The sequence below is a fragment of the Hyperolius riggenbachi genome, chromosome 7, assembly GCF_040937935.1.
Source record: "Hyperolius riggenbachi isolate aHypRig1 chromosome 7, aHypRig1.pri, whole genome shotgun sequence".
Taxonomy (NCBI): domain Eukaryota; kingdom Metazoa; phylum Chordata; class Amphibia; order Anura; family Hyperoliidae; genus Hyperolius; species Hyperolius riggenbachi.
The window spans coordinates 33,511,311-33,534,489 of NC_090652.1; the positions used below are offsets into that span (position 1 = coordinate 33,511,311).

Sequence of the window (23,179 nt, forward strand, 5' to 3'; positions counted from 1 at the left end):
TGTTGCTCCTACCCCCTATTGCCTGAAGAAGCGGGTTGATGCCCGTGAAACGCGTTGCGACTATTTGCTGGGAGCTTTCTAAATAAATTTTGTATATATGTATTGAAAAACAACAGCCTTGTTGTCCGTTGATGGTCGGCCGGTCCACCACCGCGACCAAAACATTTTAACGTTTTAGCCATTTTTACTCTTTCGGCGCCTCTGTACATCTTGACGTATCCAGAAGTCCACCCTTGGTGGAAGGGTGACCTGCCCTACTATTCTTCTATCCACAGAGAGCGACGTTTTACTCCTGAGTGGGGACAGGCTTGTTCTCCCCACCTGCGTTTTCAGTGGTTGCGCTTGGGGCAACCCTGACTTGTGAGTATATTACTTACTTTCATTATTCCCATCCCCCACTAATACATACTACACTATATTGGGCTCTCGGTCTTCTATCTTTTCATATTCTGCAAGTACGCTTGGCCAAGTATTCCGACGACTACACGGCAACCCAGACTCGATTGCAGCCCATCAGAAAATGGATTTCCTTGAAGAACACACCATACACAGAAAAGTCCTGTTGGCACAATTTAAAATGAACAATTCACCTACAACAGAACCCACTATTAACTCCCCAAATCCCGATAACATTCCCCATATAGACTTGAAACCCACTTTCCAAAAATTGGAGTCTGCCCTGAAAGATGAATTTTTCAATCTAGCTGATGTAGCCATGCAGGAAACATATATAAGCGAAAAAATCTCCCCAGATGGCATTCGCATAAAAACATTGTCTGCATTTCCAAAAGATACTGTGTTCACCACAGAATTTTATAATTATTTAGAAATATGCACCCAGGGCATCATGGAGAGAATTATCAAAAAAAGGAAATCCCTTGTTCTTGAACTACAACCAAATATTAATGATTGTAAAGACTACATAGCCCAACACAAAACCAATCCCCAATACTATCCACTATTATCCAACCTCACCTCTAGACTCAAACGATTTGAGCAGGACACCACCGAAACCAAACTTAAGAAATTAAACCGTGACAGGTTGGCATATGCCGAACACAGAGAGCGGGAACGCAAACCACGATTTATACCAAACCCTCCAGTTCCACCCACACCGAACACTGGTCCCACCATACCACCACCCCCATTAATGAGCCTGAACATCCCAAAGCCCACACAGATCCAATATCCACCATTCCCACCCCCTCCCCTCACCTTCACAACCCCAGCGGCCGACCCAACACATCCACCACCACCTCACACTCCGTTACCCACAGGCACCATGAACCAACCCACACTTGCAGCACCACCACCTCACAGCTTCAACTACACAAAACCCATCCAGGATAAAGGTATATCCAAGATTCAACGCCCCACACTCTCTAAACGACCCCCACCTTCCACTAATTCTCCACTTGCAGATATCACCCCCAGGAACCCACATATTGGAGTTGACCACACAACAGTCAAAAACGTTACTTTACCTTCCTCCTTCAAGTTTAGCTTCAAAAAATGGGTCTTAAGCGAGACCCCCGCCGAAATACCCCCCATAGCTAACCATCCCTCCCCACCATCTCTCAACCCTGAAGAAAACCCCTCCATTAACGACCTAAGGATATCACAAATTAGTACCTACACATCAGACTCCAGCCCCACCTCATCACCGAGTCAACCTACTCCACCACGGTGCCCCCCAGATCACCCACCCACCAGTTTGAGTCCCAAACAGACTACTCAGAAGGAAAAAAACTCTGAACCCACAGAAATAGCGCCAATAGAGGGAACTCATAACATAAACATGTCCTCGTCTTTTTTAGACCTACCAGCTTCTCTCTCCCAGAACCTCCTGTCCACCCAATTACCCAGCCCCATCACAACCCGCACAGTAATGCAACCTCTCCGGAAATCCAAACGCCAATTATCAGATACAGAAAACGAGGATGCCGAGGCAAAAGAAAAAAGAAACAAACGTTAGCAACAATTATCCCTACCGACCCGTCCAATAACACAACAAATCACAAAAGAAGCATCTTCAATCTGTCCAACCACATCCTAACAAAACAAGAATCCAACCTTCTAGAAAAAGGCCTCTCATTTTGTCCCACGAACAACTCTGACCTATTTGAACTATTCAGCGACCTTAACACATATATCCGTAAACTCACCTTAAAACGACACTTTGCAATAAAGAAACTCCAAGACGCACCACCCCTAGACCCAACCAACTTAATTATCACCGCGAATGACTCTATCCCATTAGTTACAGTATCTCCTGCAGACATGGCCGTGGAAAAATTTATCAGTACCAACCTAAAGGGCCGATCAAGATTCTACCCGACCGCCTCTAAGGGTAATTTCATCGACACATTTTACTCCCTGGTTCTCAATGACTTACAAGAATTATTTACCCCCGACTCTCTCCCACAATCCAACCTTACACCATCCGAAAAGGTAGCCCTGAAAACCCTACGTAACAATACTGACATCATTATCAAGCCCGCAGACAAGGGGGGAGGGATTGTCATTCTTAATAGGACAGACTATTTAGAGGAATCCACCAGACTATTAAGCGACCCTAAACATTATACCCTACTGGACACAGACCCCACAATAGATCTCAACAAAACCCTCAAAGACTTTATCAACAATGCTCTACTCAATAACATTGTCACCAAAAATGAAAGAAATTTCATCATTAATCCCCATCCCAAAACTCCGTTCTTTTACTATCTTCCAAAAATACACAAAAACCTCCATAAACCCCCAGGAAGACCTATTATTTCAGGAATAGACTCAGTCACCAGCAACTTATCCAGATTCATTGATACACACCTACAGGCCCATGTACAAACCCTCCCCTCGTACATCAAGGACTCTCAGCACCTCATCAGTTTTTTACAACATATACCATGGCAAGATGATTATACATGGCTGACCTGCGACGTAACATCCCTCTACACCAACATACCACATCACTTCGGACTCACTGCCCTACAATACTATCTGCAAAGGAACAGCGACATGCCCATAACTCAACAGACTTTCCTTATAAACTGTGTTGAATTTATTCTACATAATAATTTCTTTACATTCGGCGACAACATATACCAGCAAGTAAACGGAGTTTCGATGGGAAGCTCATTCTCGCCCTCATATGCAAATTTGGCAATGGGATACCTGGAACAGCTAAAAATGTACAATGATAACCCCTTTATTGGTAACATCATTTTTTACAAAAGATATATCGACGATTTAGTGTTTATATGGAAAGGCCCAAGCAATCTGATCCCGTCTTTTGTCGAATATCTCAATTCAAATCCAGCAGGCCTGCAGTTCACCTTTCATCATGACCCCGGTTCTATAGAGTTTTTGGACCTTGTCCTATACACTCACTCGTCTCGTATAGTAACCAAAACCTTCTTCAAACCAGTCGATGCCAATAATTACATACATTACCACAGTTTTCACCATCGACCCTGGACCAGAAACACCCCGTACAGCCAATATAGAAGGATATACCGCAATTGCACAGAGACACAGACATACAATACCCAATCTAAAATCTTAACCAAAAAATTCATAGACCGTAAATACCCCAAAAAACTACTGAAAGACGCACAACATAAAGCCAGAATGCAGAATCCTCCATCCCCCACCAACAATTCCCAGATTAATGACATACCCCGGTTCATCACAAAATACAGCGCCCAACACTCATCCATCCGGAATATACTTTACAAAAGGTGGGAAATCCTACTTCAGGATCCCCACCTCCGCCCTATCCTTACTCCAAAACCAGCGGTCACGTACAGGCGTGCCCCCAATTTGCGCGGTATACTGGCTCCTAGTAGGCTACGCACACCTCAGGATGACCCCACCCCTACCCCAATAGATTTCCCCACAGGATCAGCCCCATGTAATCACAAAAAATGCCTGGCCTGCAGCTTTGTCCACCGGGCCTCGACATTTCATTCCCAGGTCACCAAAACAGAGTACCAAATCAAATACCACCTCAACTGTGAGTCAAAATATGTAATTTACATCATCACATGCCCATGCCAGCTCCAATATGTGGGTAGGACCACTCAACCCGCAAGATCAAGAATTGGACAACATAAAAGGAATATTATCAAAAAATACCCCCTGCACAGCGTATCGCGACACTTCACCACCCACCACGACAGTAACCCGGAATTATTCCACATCACACTCATTGATACAATTCCACAAAACCGATTCAACTCGTTTGAGCTACTAAAAGCACGTGAGATGTATTGGATCCAAATCTTAAAATCACTCACTCCAGGCGGCCTTAATGAGCAGCTGGAGAAAATATATTAATATATTAATATATCATCTTATCACAGATCTCGTCCAGATTTTATTCGTCCTCTCCTTTTAATAATCACAAGACTTTTTAATGTCAAATTGTACCGAATTTTTATGTCTTATTTTATGTCTACATTTTACGTCTGTTCTTACGTTTCTTATGTTATTTTATGTTTGGTTTAAGTCAATTATGATCCTGAAAATCACCCAAAAGCAGACAGGGTGTTATTAAGTTTTAGAGGATAAAAGTTGTATGTTATTAACAATGTCCGGCTTAAACATATTGTCACAATGTAGTTGTATATGCATCCCCTAAGAGCATACGATATTGCAAGAGGTGTGTTTTTTTTTTTTATATTGACCACTGGAGGGCAGCAGCGCTTTATATAGAGTATAACCAAAATATTAACAAAGCTACACGGGGGAAAAAAACTAATATAGGGACAAACGGGGATTAATTGCTTCCTTTAGAAAAAACTATTTTACCACGTGGAGGTCTTAAACAGTATACATAGCCTGTATACTGAAGCTCATCATGTGTGAACATGCCTCCTCTCTCCGCCCCTCCCCTTCCCCTGACTGGCCAAGCTGAAGTACGGAAGTGTGTGATGCGTTCCACACATTCCACAGCACTGTGACGTAGCGCGCACATGCGCACTAGCACAGCGCCACGTTATACTCGCCCCATAATCCCCCGCGCAGATCACTGGCACACATTAGACTCAGCGCACACATAACGGTCACTGAGGGGCCCTGCCCATCCCCTCCGCATTGACCAATCAACGTAGGCAGCCTATCCTGCCCCTCACATCGCCACACCCCCCTCACGTCCCTCGGCACCGCCCATATTCTCCTCATAAACCCATTACACACTATCTACTGACACAGAGGTGCCAAGCTTCATTCAGACTTGACGCTGGTAAGTGTATACTTCCCCCCCATCCAGGCAATAGTATAGCACTATCATGTTGTTGTATCCTTCTCACTCTACCACGCTCTCTACTACATGTAGCCATCACTCCATTATTAAGCAGCACTTAGTGCTACGAAGCCAGCACAGCCCACAAATAGATTCTTCCCACGGTAATCATACACTGTCACTACCCCAAACGTCCCTACATTAAGGACACATATTCTGCAACAAGCAATGTTTTACACAGGTGTAATTATGTTTTATGACTGGTCAGCGTGAATATATAATTTTTAACACTATTCATACCAGAAAAATCATGTGTATATATAACTCACTAACTGTGTACTATGTAACACACACAGTATGTTTGCTGATGCTAGCTATGTATCTCTGTCATTTGCAGTGTTGTTGCTCCTACCCCCTATTGCCTGAAGAAGCGGGTTGATGCCCGTGAAACGCGTTGCGACTATTTGCTGGGAGCTTTCTAAATAAATTTTGTATATATGTATTGAAAAACAACAGCCTTGTTGTCCGTTGATGGTCGGCCGGTCCACCACCGCGACCAAAACATTTTAACGTTTTAGCCATTTTTACTCTTTCGGCGCCTCTGTACATCTTGACGTATCCAGAAGTCCACCCTTGGTGGAAGGGTGACCTGCCCTACTATTCTTCTATCCACAGAGAGCGACGTTTTACTCCTGAGTGGGGACAGGCTTGTTCTCCCCACCTGCGTTTTCAGTGGTTGCGCTTGGGGCAACCCTGACTTGTGAGTATATTACTTACTTTCATTATTCCCATCCCCCACTAATACATACTACACTATATTGGGCTCTCGGTCTTCTATCTTTTCTCCAGTGTTACTGGTGGCCCAGTCCGACCCTGGTTATTTTAATTATGAAAATAGATGTAATTGCATTTCTAATAGTAATTATGCAAATTTAAGTAATTACTAAACTCAGGAAAGTCACTCAATTGATTGCAGTTACTAATAATGCAAATGCTTCTGCGTGTGCTGTCGCTTTAAATGTATCAGGAGGCTCTACCTGCAGCCACTTCTAAGACAGGTGCTCTTTGTCAAGGTGCACTTAGTGGTCATGCATCCTGAGACACTTCTTTTTGGGCCTTGCAATATCTGATAATACAAAGGTTCTTGCACGAGCTGTCACTTTAAATGTATCAGGAGGCTCTGGGCTGTAACACAATTTCGAGAACGGACGAATTTCCACATTAAACACGAAATTCTGATTTGTTTCCATTACGGAAACGACCAGAATTACGAAAAACAATCAGAATTATGAAGTTTTGCATAAATGAGAAATTTGGTGTGATTTAGCAAAATTACGAATTTTCAATTACAGCCCAAATCATAATTATGCAAATTACGCTAAATTTTGCGTAATCGTAATTAGGTTGTTACGCTCCTCACTAATCTGAGGTGGAATCTGCATATACTTTACAGCTTTACTTACCAAGGGTTTCTTCTAGCCCCTTGAAGTCCATGGGGATCCTCGCCACAGTTCCGCTGTGCTCCAGTGTTCAGCTGCCCCCTCCACAATGATTGCTTATGAGTTGGCAGCTTCTGCACATGCACGGGTGGTTGCCACTTGTGATCGCGCTCCTGTGTTTGAGAGTGTTATGTGCCATAGCATTGTGCGTGCACTCCCATGCATGTGCAGCAGCCAATCATTACTGAGGGGGCAGCTGAACTGGAGCACAGCAGAACTATGGCAAGGGACTTCAAGGGGCTAGAAGAAGACCCGTGTAAGTAAAGCTTTATATGCAGCTTTCAGATATCCTTTAAAATGGACCTGAACTCTTGCACAGGACAGAAAAAAAGCATAGAGAAATGCACCCAGTATGTATTTAGAGAGTTTAGCCTAATTTCCCCTCATATATGACTAGTCACAACTGTAATTTGATCTCTCAGCTGTGTCAGCTGGATGCCTCGGCAGAGCAGGAACAGGAATTTGGAACAGGAGAAATGGTGTTGATGTTCAAATGTTTTATGTGTGGTTGCACAGGTGACAGTACAAGCCGTTTGACTGGGAAATGTTTTTGGGCACTGTCCTCAGGAAATGAGCCACATGCACTCATGAAACATGTTGCCATAGTACAAATAAACTTGCATTTTTATCCATAACATCTTTGAGGTAAGCCGCCTCTGATTGATTTTATTGTTCTTAAAGTGTTTTACTTTTTCCTGGGTGCCTCCTGTTGAATTGAATTGCATAGCTTCAGTGAACATGAGAGTCGTTCCTTGATGTCCATAAAGATCCAGGCATACATTTAGCAATACTTATTAAGTGACTTAGGAATACAGTTGGGAGTTGGTTAAGAAATAATGTGTAACCAGTTGTAATTTATTGTAGAAGGCGGCAACATTCTTCTTTGTTTAAACAATAATAACACAGAACTTTGTTTTTCAGTTCAGAGACCAACATTCCTCACACTGCCATCCGTACGAGGTTATCTGACATCATTTTCCCGTGGTCTGGTTAGTTTATATCTCTCATCAGGTGAGTCCCATATAAATATACTACACTGTTTGTCACCAAGACTATAAAGCCTGTAATGACAGACACGCACACACACACACACACACACACGCAGACATACCACACGCAGACATAAACAATATGCTACTAATACACTTATTTTGCGTTCAAAACAGAATTTCTGAGTTAAAGAGAACCCGAGGTGGGGATCTTAGAATAAAATCTATACACAGAGGCTGGGTCTGGCTATAGTGCCCAGCCTCTGTTGCTAGTTGAATCCCCCCTAAATCCCCCCTGTGCTCTGCTCTCCCCCATAAATTATAGCCGCGCTGTCGACACACAGCGTGTCGCAGCAGGCTATGTTTATCTCCCTAGTGTCACTCATGCCGCTCCCGCCGCCTCCTGCAGAGCACCGGTCCCCGCCCCGTCCCTTCCCTCCCCGCTGATTGGAGGGAAGGGACGTGGGCGGGGACCGGCGCTCTGCAGGAGGCGGGGAGAGCGGCGTGAGTGACATTAGAAAGGTAAACATTGCCCGACAGCGCAGCTGTAATTTATGGGCTAGAGCGGAGCGCAGGGGGGACTTACGGGGGATTCAATTAGCAACAGAGGCTGGGCACTATAGCCAGACCCAGCCTCTTTGTATAGATTTCATTCCCAGAACCCCGCCTCGGGTTCTCTTTAAAAAATGAAGAGCAGAGGTACTTTTCGTAAACAAGCATTATCCTCCAAAAGGTTTGTCAGGGGTGGTGTAAATACTAAGTACTCACCACCCCCCAGAGGAAAATGGATCCAGCGACATCCCCCTGATGACGAATGTTCCATGATCTGGCCGGCGGGTACATACGACGTCACACGACGGACGCATGTGGGAAGTTACACTAATAGACAGATTGTGGTATTCTCTATGGAGTCGTCAGAGATCTTAAAGATCCGATCAGCCATGATGGTCGTTATCACCGCATATCATGAGATCATGGAAATAATTGCTTGTCGCCGGTCATCGGAAAAATCGTTGGAAAAATTGCGTAGTAGGTATGGGCCTTTAGGATTCCAGAATATCTAGAGCAAAGAGCAAAAATTGATTGTAGCCATCTGCCATAGTTATGAATGGATGGCACAGCAATTTTACCATTCCTACCAATGACAGCAAAGCATGGGTTGCCTAATCAGTGCGACCTACATTACCCAAGTATTGTGAGAATTCCTAGGTTAACACGCTTTGTACTTTTTTAAAGGAAGTAACGGTAAAGTTACAAAGCGCTACCTGCACAAAGCAATCTTACCATAAGTTCATGAACCAGGCCCATGAGCAGGGATGGATTTGTACATTTTACTGCCCATGGCCCACTGTCAACAACCCCCCTCCACCCCTTCCTGTGCTACCTCTGTCCTGTGTTCCTGCCACCTCTGTGCTCCCTCTGTCCTGTGCTTCCCCTGTCCTGTGCGCCTCCATCCTGTGCTCCTCTGTCCTGTCCTACCTCCATCCTGTGCACTCCCTGCTCTGTTCTCCCTCTGTCCTGTGCTTCCCCTGTCCTGTGCGCCTCCGTCCTGTGCTCCTCTGTCCTGTGCTTCCCCTGTCCTGTGCGCCTCCGTCCTGTGCTCCTCTGTCCTGTCCTACCTCCATCCTGTGCTCTCCCTGCTCTGTTCTCGCTCTGTCCTGTTCTCCCTCCGTTCTGTGCTCCCCCTGTCCTGTGCTGCCTTCCTCCAGTGCTCCCCTCTTGTTCTGTGCGCCCCCATCCTTGGCACACATCCCCCACCCCCATTCCCTTTGTCCTGTGCTCCCCCCCTCCTTTGCTCCACCAGCCCAGTATATACAGCAGTGTATATGCTCAGCATTAGCCTAGCTTTTTTCTCATTTCAAATGAGCGTGTGCTGTACCGCTCACTTCTTCTGCCCAGCATCTTCTCCTGTATCGAGTGATTACACACAGCCTAAGGAAATGGAAATGCCGGGCACTCCACGCAAGAAGTGAGCGGTGAAAGGATTGACATTGCCTCAGTGCCTGGATGAGGTCAGAGATTCATAGCTACCGCTGCGCCCGGTATACTCTGCATACTAGGCTGGGTGAACAGAAGATGGGGAGTGTGCACAGTGACATGGGTCTGTGGCTGCTACTGATTGTGTCAGGCCACTTCCTGCTCCTTGCTTCCTGGTACCTTAGGCCATGGCCCTTGTGGCCCTGCCCCAAATCAAGACATGCCTATGGGGAGGCAGAAGCAGAGTCACTGCTGGCTATAGGGATGCATGTTGCCTGCACTTATGTATATGGCGTGAAGGAGTTAGTACTGGTTTTATGAGTAGAAAGGAGTGGATATAGTGGTGATTATGGAGGGGAAGGGGCATATTGGGAAGGAGGGCAACTCTGGTTATAATGGAGACAGGACTAGAGGCCGTGCTATTTATGGTGGGAACATGCTAGCTGCACTTATGTAGGAGAAAGGCTGTATAGGGAAGCAGGAGCAGAGGCAGTGTTATTTATAGAGGGGGCATTTTGGCTGCACTTGTTGTAGATAGAGATGGCCCGAACTGTTCGCCACCGGCAGACAGTTCCAGGCGAATTTCCGCTGTTTGCATCTGCGGCAAACAGCGAAAATTTGGCTCGTTCGACCCGCCTCCTATACATCATCATTGAGCTAAACTTTGACGCATTACCTCACATTCAGCAGAAACGTGGCAGCCAATCAGCTAGCACCCCCTCCTGGACCCCCACCTCCCTATTAAAAAGTGGTTGCGGTGGCCATATTGGATTCATTCTCTGCTGGCTACTGTTATTGAGAGCAGGGTCAAATTTGCTGCAGATAGGTAGGGAAAGCATTAGCTAGGCCTGTGTTCTTGTTCCTCACTTGCTCTGAAAGCACCCCAAACAGCCCTTCTGAGGGCTAGCACATCAGTTTCCTGTGCTTTTTTTTTTTTCTATAGCGGTAATCGGAAAATAGCGGAATTTCTATGCAGAATTCTGTCGGAATTTAATCAGGAGCGTGTAAAAGCTGCATTTACTGTTAGGCAGAATTTTTAAGCCAATCAGAAGGATCGGAAGGAATAGACCCATAACAGAATCTTAAAACATGCTGATTTTTGCATTAAAAACGGAATTTCTGCACCAATTAGCGTCTTAACAAAAAACAACTAATCCTATGTTAGCAACCAGCTCCTAGCTACCTATCCCACCCATTTTGTATATAAGAGAGGTGTGACAGTCTCGAAGCTTGTGGGTTTCAGTCTGGTGTTTTGGAGAGACAAACCCATATTAGTTGTTTCAAAATAAAACAATAGTCTTTTTAAAGACTGTGAGAGAGAATTAGACTGGGTGTGAGCTATTAACAGTAGTAGGTGTATTTGTGAGAGAGTGACAGTAGATTGTTAGGTTGAGTGATAGATTGTAGTGTAGTGTGCTACTAGTTGCTGTGCGGAGAGGGTTAGAGAGAGCCAGCCAGGCCGCAGGCTTAGTGTTTGACAGAGTGAGAGAGTTAGGTGATTGATTAGTTGAGTGTAGTGCAAGTTTTTCTGTTTTTTTTTTCTAAGTTCATTTTTTTTTCCTTTATTTTGTTTTTGATTTATTTTCTTTCTTTCACCCCCTTATTTTCTTATCTGTTTTTTAGTTCGTTAGGTGGATTTATTTTACTTTGGTTTTGTCGCTCATACCCCTTCCCCAATAAAGTTTTTGGCCCCAAAAAAATGGAGCAAGAGCAGCAGCAATTTCCTGCCACTCCTAAAAGAAAATGGAGTGATGGTGGTGTTGGCGGATCACGTCAAGTACGTGATCAGGTTGAGGGTGGCAGCAGCAGCAGGAAGCGTTCCGCCCTGATCAGAGATCTCTTCCCTGTGTTCGAACACAGGAAAACTTTGACAGAGCAGCAGGCGAACAGAGTTGTTAATTATTTCGATCAGGAACCCTCTACCCAGTGTGAGGAACTTGAAGCTAGTGGCAGCAGCACCAGTAGTGGGCAGGTTCCTCATGACGAGAACCCGATCGCAGCTGCTTCTCTTGACGAGGTTGCTTCCTCCCAGTACTCTCCTCCAGAATTAAAGCACACCTATGTTGATGAGAGAGATGTGCGGAAGGATTGGGATGAGGCATTGGAGGAGACCATGGGACCAAGGTCCCAAGAAGTGGTGGGTTCTGTGGTGACAGAAATGGCCCATGTGTTTTCTTCATCCAGTAGTCCATCACAACTGGGAGCTTGTGTCACCACCAATCTACATCACCACCAGTCAACTACAGAGGTTTTTTGTGGCCAGGTGGAGGGTCCAGAAGAGTCACTTATGGGTTCCAGTGCTTTGGTTGAACTGGATGATGTTTTGGATGATGAGGCGGCTGGTCCAACGTGGTTGCTATCTGGTGTGTTAGGCACTAGCAGGCATGAGCAGCATGGAAAAACAGAGCAGACGGTTGGCCAGCAGCCTGCAAGTGCTTTCCCATCTGTCAGTACCCACCAGTCCAATGCTGAGCATCAACGTGCTAGAACAGGTCGCACCACTGCTCCACGTGCACGCACGTCCCCTGCATGGAATTATTTTACTGTTCTGGAAAAGGATGAATCCAGTGCAGTCTGTTTTGTGTGCCATAAATCGGTGAGCAGAGGCAAATCGGGCAGCAGCTTCGGCACTTCAGGGCTGATAAGCCATCTGCGCAACCACCACAGACGGGAGTTCGAATGGTAAAGAATTACAATAAGATGGGTTGAGGAAAAGCAGCAGCAACAGGCCCCTCCTCTTCTTTTTCTAGTCGTCCTGTCCCTTTCCAACCTGCTCAGTCCCATTCCACTTCAAATCCCTCTGCATGCCAGGCTGGAAGAGGGCTCCAGACCTCAGGAAGCACCTCATCATCACCCTTGTTGGTTTCCTCTGAATCACCAGTGTTCCAGTGTCAGGCCTCTGTGCTGGAAATGTTGCAGAGGAAGCAGATGCACCCTGCAACTGATCAGTTTGTTGTCAAAAATAATGCGTTCCTTGCCAGGCTGTTGGGCCAACAGCTGCTGCCCTACCAGTTTGTGGACTGTGCCCCCTTCCGCAGACTGATGAACAGTGTTGCTCTACAATGGCGGATCCCCAGCCACCATTATTTTGCCAGGAAAGCTATCCCTGCCCTTCACCAGCACATTGTGGAGTGTCGGCCGGTCTATGGATCACGCTGTTGGTGGCAAGGTGCACTTCACTATGGATGGCTGGAGCAGCAGGCATGGGCAGGGAAAGTATCTAACTTTTACCGTCCATTGGGTCACCCTCCATGGTGCTGCTGAGGAGGGTGCAAGATCTGGGGCATCTCAGCTGGTGGTGCCGCCACGTGGGTTGAAGGGAAGGCCTATCCTACTTCCCTCTGCTACCTGTTCTGTCCAAGGCCAGTCCGCCGTTGCTGAGCCTCCCAGCAAGTGGTCCTGCTCCTACACTGGTCTGCAGCACCATCGATGCCAAGCAGTGCTGAAACTTGAATCCATGGCCGAGAACAGGCAAACCGGATCGGTAATCCTTGCAGCCTTACAGGATCAAATTCGGCAGTGGCTGTCCCCCCTGAAAACTGGAGACAGGGGTAGTGGAGTCTGATAATGGTGCCAACATGCTGGCCGCCATTTCTAAAGGTGGCTACCTTGCTTGGCCTACGTCTTCAACCTTGTAGTCCAGAAATTTTTACGAACTTTTGATGGGTTGAAGAACGCTGCGGCCTCAGCACGAAAAGTATCAGCCCACATCCGTCGCTCTGCAACCGCCACCACGGCCTTGAAACTGCTGCTGCACCACCATAGCCTGCCGCAGCACAGGCTTATTTCTGATTGTCCAACGTGGTGGAACTCCACCCTCCAAATGCTGGGGAGGTTGTGGGAGCAGCGAATGGCGGTCAGGCTATACCTGTCTCAGACATCTTCCTCCAGAACAGGGCCACTGGACTACATTACTGGGGACCAGCGGCAGCTGATTGGACAGGTGTGCAAAGTCTTGGAGCCGTTTGAGCAGGCAACAACATTGGTCAGTGAGGAGTAGTGTTGGGCGAACAGTGTTCGCCACTGTTCGGGTTCTGCAGAACATCACCCTGTTCGGGTGATGTTCGGGTTCGGCCGAACACCTGATGGTGTTCGGCCAAACTGTTCGGCCATATGGCCGAACTAAGAGCGCATGGCCGAACGTTACCCGAACGTTCGGCTAGCGCTGTGATTGGCCGAACGGGTCACGTGTAGTGTTGGGCGAACATCTAGATGTTCGGGTTCGGGCCGAACATGGCCGAACTCCGAACATAATGGAAGTCAATGGGGACCTGAACTTTCGTGCTTTGTAAAGCCTCCTTATATGCTACATACCCCAAATTTACAGGGTATGTGCACCTTGGGAGTGGGTACAAGAGGAAAAAAAAATTTAGCAAAAAGAGCTTATAGTTTTTGAGAAAATCGATTTTAAAGTTTCAAAGGGAAAACTGTCTTTTAAATGCGGGAAATGTCTGTTTTCTTTGCACAGGTAACATGCTTTTTGTCGGCATGCAGTCATAAATGTAATACATATAAGAGGTTCCAGGAAAAGGGACCGGTAACGCTAACCCAGCAGCAGCACACATGATGGAACAGGAGGAGGGTGGCGCAGGAGGAGAAGGCCACGCTTTGAGACACAACAACCCAGGCCTTGCATGAGGACAAGAAGCGTGCGGATAGCAATTTGCATTTTGTCGCCATGTAAATGTAATACAGATGAGAGGTTCAATAAACAGGGACCGGAAACGCTAACCCATCACAGATGTTCATTGTTCATGTTACTTGGTTGGGGTCCGGGAGTGTTGCGTAGTCGTTTCCAATCCAGGATTGATTCATTTTAATTTGAGTCAGACGGTCTGCATTTTCTGTGGAGAGGCGGATACGCCGCCGATCTGTGACGATGCCTCCGGCAGCACTGAAACAGCGTTCCGACATAACGCTGGCTGCCGGGCAAGCCAGCGCCTCTATTGCGTACATTGCCAGTTTGTGCCAGGTGTCTAGCTTCGATACCCAATAGTTGAAGGGTGCAGATGGATTGTTCAACACAGCTACGCCATCTGACATGTAGTCCTTGACCATCTTCTCCAGGAGATCGGTGTTGGAGGTGGATCTGCACGCTTGCTGTTCTGTGTGCTGCTGCTGCATGGGTGTCAGAAAATTTTCCCACTCCAAGGACACTGCCGATACCATTCCCTTTTGGGCACTAGCTGCGGCTTGTGTTGTTTGCTGCCCTCCTGGTCGTCCTGGGTTTGCGGAAGTCAGTCTGTCGGCGTACAACTGGCTAGAGGAGGGGGAGGATGTCAATCTCCTCTCTAAAGTCTCCACAAGGGCCTGCTGGTATTCTTCCATTTTGACCTGTCTGGCTCTTTCTTCAAGCAGTTTTGGAACATTGTGTTTGTACCGTGGATCCAGAAGGGTATAAACCCAGTAATTGGTGTTGTCCAGAATGCGCACAATGCGTGGGTCGCGTTCAATGCAGTCCTAGGCCGAAGAGGTCATAGCCTAGGGTCACAAAACCTGTTTATTTGGGCAATTTCAATGGTGGCGAGTCTGACGTACATAAATCGCAGCAATGGCCGTTAGCAACGTCTGAATCTCACGAAATGTCTCATGCAGGTAGAAGACATATTGTTAGACTTGGGCTCCAAAGATGGGTTCCCTACATCTCTGCAAACCAGAGTTACAGGGCTCCAAATTTGGTAAAATCCCCCATAGGCTTTCATTGGGCCTCCTATTTACAGTTCCAAAATCTCACATCTTTTCAAAGGGCAATTACTCAGCAGTGGCAAATTTTCTAGCATTGTAGGGACCCTTAGGGGGAACATGACTGGTGAGTTTCGGGCCCCTAGGCCAAAGAGGTCATAGCCTAGGGTCACAAAAACCTGTTTATTTGGGCTATTTCAATGGTAGTGATGGTGGCGTACATAAATCGCAGCAATGGCCGTTAGCAACGTCTGAATCTCACGAAATGTCTCATGCAGGTAGAAGACATATTGTTAGACTTGGATTCCAAAGATGGGGTCCCTATATCTCTGCAAACCAGAGTTACAGGGGTCCAAAATTGGTAAAATCCCCCATAGGATTTCATTGCCTCCCTATTTCACTTTCCAAAATCTCACATCTTTGCAAAGGGCAATGGCTCAGCAGTACCAAATTTTCTAGCATTGTAGGGACCCTTAGGGGGAACATGACTGGTGAGTTTCGGGCCCCTAGGCTGAAGAGGTCATAGCCTAGGGTCACAAAAACCTGTTTATTTGGGCTATTTCAATGGTAGTGATGGTGGCGTACATAAATCGCAGCAATGGCCGTTAGCAACGTCTGAATCTCACGAAATGTCTCATGCAGGTAGAAGACATATTGTTAGACTTGGATTCCAAAGATGGGGTCCCTACATCTCTGCAAACCAGAGTTACAGGGGTCCAAAATTGGTAAAATCCCCCATAGGATTTCATTGCCTCCCTATTTCACTTTCCAAAATCTCACATCTTTGCAAAGGGCAATGGCTCAGCAGTACCAAATTTTCTAGCATTGTAGGGACCCTTAGGGGGATCATGACTGGTGAGTTTTGCCACTGCTGAGCCATTGCCCTTTGAAATGGTGTGAGATTTTGGAACGGTAAATAGGAGGCCCAATGAAAGCCTATGGGGGATTTTACCAATTTTGTACCCCTGTAACTCTGGTTTGCAAAGATGTAGAGACCCCATCTTTGGAATCCAAGTCTAACAATATGTCTTCTACCTGCATGAGACATTTCGTGAGATTCAGACGTTGCTAACGGCCATGGCTGAGATTTATGTACGCCACCATCACTTCCATTGAAATAGCCCAAATAAACAGGTTTTTGTGACCCTAGGCTATGACCTCTTCGGCCTAGGGGCCCAAAACTCACCAGTCATGTTCCCCCTAAGGGTCCCTACAATGCTAGAAAATTTGGTACTGCTGAGCCATTGCCCTTTGAAAAGATGTGAGATTTTGGAAAGTGAAATAGGGAGGCAATGAAATCCTATGGGGGATTTTACCAATTTTGGACCCCTGTAACTCTGGTTTGCAGAGATGTAGGGACCCCATCTTTGGAATCCAAGTCTAACAACATGTCTTCTACCTGCATGAGACATTTCGTGAGATTCAGACGTTGCTAACGGCCATGGCTGAGATTTATGTACGCCACCATCACTACCATTGAAATAGCCCAAATAAACAGGTTTTTGTGACCCTAGGCTATGACCTCTTCGGCCTAGGGGCCCGAAACTCACCAGTCATGTTCCCCCTAAGGGTCCCTACAATGCTAGAAAATTTGGTACTGCTGAGCCATTGCCCTTTGAAAAGATGTGAGATTTTGGAAAGTGAAATAGGGAGGCAATGAAATCCTATGGGGGATTTTACCAATTTTGGACCCCTGTAACTCTGGTTTGCAGAGATGTAGGGACCCCATCTTTGGAATCCAAGTCTAACAATATGTCTTCTACCTGCATGAGACATTTCGTGAGATTCAGACTTTGCTAACGGCCATTGCTGCGATTTATGTACGTCACCATCACTACCATTGAAATAGCCCAAATAAACAGGTTTTTGTGACCCTAGGCTATGACCTCTTTGGCCTAGGGGCCCGAAACTCACCAGTCATGTTCCCCCTAAGGGTCCCTACAATGCTAGAAAATTTGCCACTGCTGAGTAATTGCCCTTTGAAAAGATGTGAGATTTTGGAACTGTAAATAGGAGGCCCAATGAAAGCCTATGGGGGATTTTACCAAATTTGGAGCCCTGTAACTCTGGTTTGCAGAGATGTAGGGACCCCATCTTTGGAATCCAAGTCTAACAATATGTCTTCTACCTGCATGAGACATTTCGTGAGATTCAGACGTTGCTAACGGCCATTGCTGCGATTTATGTACGTCAGACTCGCCACCATTGAAATTGCCCAAATAAACAGGTTTTGTGACCCTAGGCTATGACCTCTTCGGCCTAGGACTGCATTGAACGCGACCCACGCATTGTGCGCATTCTGGACAACACCAATTACTGGGTTTATACCCTTCTGGATCCACGGTACAAACACAGTGTTCCAAAACTGCTTGAAGAAAGAGCCAGACAGGTCAAAATGGAAGAATACCAGCAGGCCCTTGTGGAGACTTTAGAGAGGAGATTGACATCCTCCCCCTCCTCTAGCCAGTTGTACGCCGACAGACTGACTTCCGCAAACCCAGGACGACCAGGAGGGCAGCAAACAACACAAGCCGCAGCTAGTGCCCAAAAGGGAATGGTATCGGCAGTGTCCTTGGAGTGGGAAAATTTTCTGACACCCATGCAGCAGCAGCACACAGAACAGCAAGCGTGCAGATCCACCTCCAACACCGATCGCCTGGAGAAGATGGTCAAGGACTACATGTCAGATGGCGTAGCTGTGTTGAACAATCCATCTGCACCCTTCAACTATTGGGTATCGAAGCTAGACACCTGGCACAAACTGGCAATGTACGCAATAGAGGCGCTGGCTTGCCCGGCAGCCAGCGTTATGTCGGAACGCTGTTTCAGTGCTGCCGGAGGCATCGTCACAGATCGGCGGCGTATCCGCCTCTCCACAGAAAATGCAGACCGTCTGACTCAAATTAAAATGAATCAATCCTGGATTGGAAACGACTACGCAACACTCCCGGACCCCAACCAAGTAACATGAACAATGAACATCTGTGATGGGTTAGCGTTTCCGGTCCCTGTTTATTGAACCTCTCATCTGTATTACATTTATGACTGCATGGCGACAAAATGCAAATTGCTATCCGCACGCTTCTTGTCCTCATGCAAGGCCTGGGTTGTTGTGTCTCAAAGCGTGGCCTTCTCCTCCTGCGCCACCCTCCTCCTGTTCCATCACGTGTGCTGCTGCTGGGTTAGCGTTACCGGTCCCTTTTCCTGGAACCTCTTATATGTATTACATTTATGACTGTATGCCGACAAAAAGCATGTTACCTGTGCAAAGAAAACAGACATTTCCCGCATTTAAAAGACAGTTTTCCCTTTGAAACTTTAAAATCGATTTTCTCAAAAACTATAAGCTCTTTTTGCTAATTTTTTTTCCTCTTGTACCCACTCCCAAGGTGCACATACCCTGTAAATTTGGGGTATGTAGCATGTAAGGAGGCTTTACAAAGCACAAAAGTTCGGGTCCCCATTGACTTCCATTATGTTCGGAGTTCGGGTCGAACACCCGAACATCGCGGCCATGTTCGGCCTGTTCGGCCCGAACCCGAACATCTAGATGTTCGCCCAACACTAGTGAGGAGCACTGCAGCATATCAGAAGTTCTCCCTGTTGTCTTCATGCTAAACAAGGCTCTTGACAAAGTGCTCGGACAGGGGGAGGAAGCCCTACTGAACAGTGGTCAGCCAAGTGGGGGAGTGAGTGAGCATGCTCAAGTCCTGGATGAGGAGGCAGAGCTTGTGGAAGCGGAAGAGCCCATTGTCCGGGGGTGGGAAGAAGATTCTGATGTGGAGCTGGAGCAAGACGACAGTTCTGACAGCCAGGAAGAGGTGATTAATGGAAGACATCTCTTCTCTATGGCTGTGCATATGCTCCAGTGCCTCCGTAAGGACCCCCGGATTAAAACTTTAAAATCAAGGCTCGACATGCCACCATCTTAGATCCTAGGTGCAAGGGGAAAATGCGGCAGTTCATACCCCCCTCCCAAGCAGACGCCAGGATGAGCCACATCCGGGATGCCCTTCTTCGTTGGGTAGAAGATTATTATTATTATTATTATTTATTAGATTTATATAGCGCCAACATATTACGCAGCGCTGTACAATAAATAGGATTACAGACAATCATAACAGGGTTGACAGAACAATACAGGTAACAGACCATAGATACAACAATACAGGTAATAGCAATAAGATACGCAACACAATGCAGATAATAGTACAATGCCAGATCATAAACTGGAATGGTAGTGGTAAAAAATTACCAGTTCCAAATTCTGGGTAAAGTGCACATAGTCAAGTATGATACGCAAGGGAAGAGGGCCCTGCTAAAGGCTTACAATCTAGAGGGAGGGGCTGGTGACACAAAAGGAGGGGGTGCATCAAGAAGTTATTGGCAGAAAGGATTAGGGTAGTGTTGAGTTGATGTAGGCCTCCTTGAAGAAGTGAGTTTTGAGTGCTTTTTTGAAGGTGTTGAAGGTGGGAGCGAGCCTGATGGGCAGCGGGAGAGAGTTCCACAGGATGGGGGCAGCTCTAGTGAAGTCCTGCAGTCTGGCATGGGAGTGCGAGATGCGTGGGGTGGTTAAGAGGAGGTCGTTGGAGGAGCGAAGTGGGCGGCCAGGTGTATATCTGCTGACCAAGTCAGAGATGTAGGTTGGGCAGGACTTGTGTAAGGATTTGTATGCCAAACATAGGATCTTGAAGCTGATTCTGAAGTGAATTGGAAGCCAATGAAGGGATTTGCGTAGGGGAGTTGTGGAGACAGAGCGGTGGGAGGAGTAGATGAGTCTGGCTGCTGCGTTCATGATGGATTTTAGGGGGGCGATGCGGTTTTGAGGAAGGCCTGACAAGAGGGAGTTGCAGTAGTCCAGGCGGGAGATGATGAGGGCATGGACAAGGAGTTTGGTAGTGTCTGGGGTCAGGAAAGACCGGATCTTGGAGATGTTGCGTAAGTGGAAATAGCAGGCTCTAGCTACGGTTTGGATGTGGGAGGTGAAGGAGAGGGCCGAGTCTAGGGTGACACCCAGGCAGCGGGCTTGTGTGGTTGGATGAATGATTGTGCCATTGACAGTGACATAGAGGTCAGTGGGGGGTGAAGCAGCACGGGGCGGGAAGATTAGGAGCTCAGTCTTATCCAGGTTTAATTTTAGGAACCTGGCAGACATCCACGATGAAATAGCTGAGAGACCAGAGGATACCTTCTCCATGGTGGTGGTGGAGAGGTCAGTGGTATGGAGGTAAATCTGGGTGTCATCTGCATATAGGTGATAGTTGAAACCCAGAGAGGAGATGAGTTTTCCGATGGAGGCGGTGTAAATGGAGAACAGCAGGGGACCAAGAACAGAGCCTTGGGGGACCCCAACTGAAAGTGGGAAGGAGGTTGAGGAGGAACCATTGAAGGAGGTCTTGAAGGAGCGATTTGAGAGGTAGGAGGAAAACCATGCTAGGGCACGGTCTTGGATACCCACAGATTGCAGGGACTGGAGTAGCAGGGAGTGATCAACAGTGTCGAAAGCTGAGGAGAGGTCTAGGAGGAGAAGGATAGTGTATTTTCCTTCGGCCTTGGCAAGCGTGAGGTCATTGACGACCTTGGTGAGGGCAGTCTCGGTGGAGTGGCCTGGCCGAAATCCTGATTGTAGGGGATCAAACAGGGAGTTGGAGTCAAGGTAATGGGTCATGCGTTGGTGGACTAAACGCTCTAGGAGTTTCAAAAGGGAGTAAGGAGATGGGACGGTAGCTGGATGGAAGTGAGGGGTCTAGTGAGGGTTTTTTAAGTAGGGGAAGTACAGTGGCCTGTTTGAAGTCAGAGGGGAAGGTACCCGTGGATAGGGAGAGGTTAAACAGAGTGGTGAGGACAGGAGCCAAAACAGGGAAGTGAGGACGGAGGCATTTGGATGGCACAGGGTCTAGAGGGCTGGAGGTGGCAGGAGAAGTGGCTAGGAGACGGCTGACTTGGTCCTCTGTGATAGGAGTAAAGGCAGTGAGTGGTGGGTGGGGTGGGGAATAGGTATTGGTGGGGGAGGAAGAGGTGGTGGAGTGGAGGCATGAGATTTCCCGTCGGATGCTGGCTATTTTGTCGGTAAAGTGGGTGGACAGATCAGTGGCTGAGAGGGCGGAGGTGGGGGGAGGAGTGATGGGGTTAAGGAGGGAGTTGAAGGTGGCGAAGAGGCGCCGAGGGTTGGAGGCTTGGGATCCGATCAAGGCAGCAAAGTATTTTTGTTTAGCATCAGTTAATGCGGTATAGAACAGCTGCAGGTTGGCCTTGTACGCCAAGAAGTTGGAGTTGTTGCGGGATTTCCTCCATTTGCGTTCGTAGGTGCGTGTCTGTTTTTGGAGGTTGTGAGTGTGTGCATTGTGCCAGGGCTGGGGGTTGATGGGACGGCTGGGGCGGAATGTGGGGGGTGCAGCAATGTCTAGGGCTGCTGAAAGGGCCTGGTTGTATTTGGCCACGGCTTGGTTTGGGCAGGTAACGTTTGGGAGGGTGGATGTGAGGGAGTGGAGGGGGTTGGCTAGTGCAGTTGGGTCTAGGTTATGCAAATCTCTCTGCCAACGACCTGAGGGTGGTGGAGGGTTGGGGGAGGATGATGGGGAGATGGAGAAAGAGAGAAGGTGATGGTCGGAGAGGGGGAAGGGTGTGATGTCCAGGTTGGGGAGGGTAGCGGATTTTGAGAGAATCAGGTCGAGAGTGTGGCCAGTGCGGTGGGTGGGGGAATTGGTGTGTTGGGAGAGGCCAAGGGAAGTAGTGAGGGAGAGCAGTTGAGAGGCTTCAGGGGAGTAAGGACTGTCCATGGGGATGTTGAAGTCCCCAAGTATGATTGTGGGGAGGTCAGAGGAGAGGATGTGTGGGAGCCAAGAGGCCAGGTTGTCCAGGAATTGTTTAATGGAGGTGGAAGGGGGGCGGTAAAGGACTGCGATGACTGCTGGAAGGGGATGGTAGAGGCGGATAACATGTGTCTCAAAGGATGTAAAGTTTAAAGAAGGGGGTGGCGTGAGGACACGGAAAGTGCAGGACGGGGAGAGGAGCAGCCCCACCCCTCCCCCAGACCTGTTTTCTGGTCTGGGGGTGTGACTGAGGTGAAGTCCCCCATAGGAGAGGGCCGCTGCTGCAGCAGAGTCAGAGGGGGTGAGCCATGTCTCTGTGAGGGCAAGGAGGGTGAGGGAGTTGGAGAGGAAAAGGTCATGGATTTCAGTGAGTTTGTTGCGGACTGATCTAGCATTCCAGAGGGCGCAGGAGAGAGGGATGGTGTGCTTGTGAGAGGTCTGGATGGGAATGAGGGAGGGAGTGTGGGTGCGGGAAGGAACTGTGAGGGAGGTGGAGAAATGTTTGGAGTGGGGTGTTTCCTGAACCTGTATCCCGGGCCCAAGCTACCAAGCCTCATACTCAGCAAAGGTCTGGTGGTCCCACTCCCAGCAGCAGCACCATTAGACAATCTGTGAACCTGCTGAGTATGTTGAAGGAATTTTATCAGCCAATGCCAGATACTCCTTCTAGCAGCAGCAGCACCACCAGCGGGCAAAGTAGTCACTGCCAGCAGCTGGCCCATATGGTGAATGATTACTTGGGGTCGGACAGTGCTCCAGACAATATGGAGAGTAATGATGACCCCATGGAGTATTGGACAAAACAACTGGATACCTGGCCTGAACTCGCTCAGTATGCACTGGAGGTTCTTGCATGCCCCGCCGCCAGTGTTCTTTCTGAGCGAGTATTTAGTGCTGCAGGTGGGGTGGTCACCGACCAACTGACCCGTCTGTCCACAGACAATGTGAACATACTAACGTTCATTAAAATGA

The 23,179-nt window shown here is 47.6% G+C and overlaps 1 protein-coding gene across 1 annotated transcript in view; it reads left to right on the plus strand.

Moving 5' to 3' along the window:
• The window catches only part of LOC137525968 (up-regulator of cell proliferation-like), a 64,027-nt gene that overhangs the window by 24,030 nt on the left and 16,818 nt on the right, over positions 1 to 23,179 (plus strand). Inside the window, exon 3 of the mRNA XM_068247178.1 lies at positions 7,669 to 7,758. Within this exon, the coding sequence (XP_068103279.1) occupies positions 7,669 to 7,758 (90 nt within the window). The remainder of the gene's footprint in view (positions 1 to 7,668; positions 7,759 to 23,179) is intronic.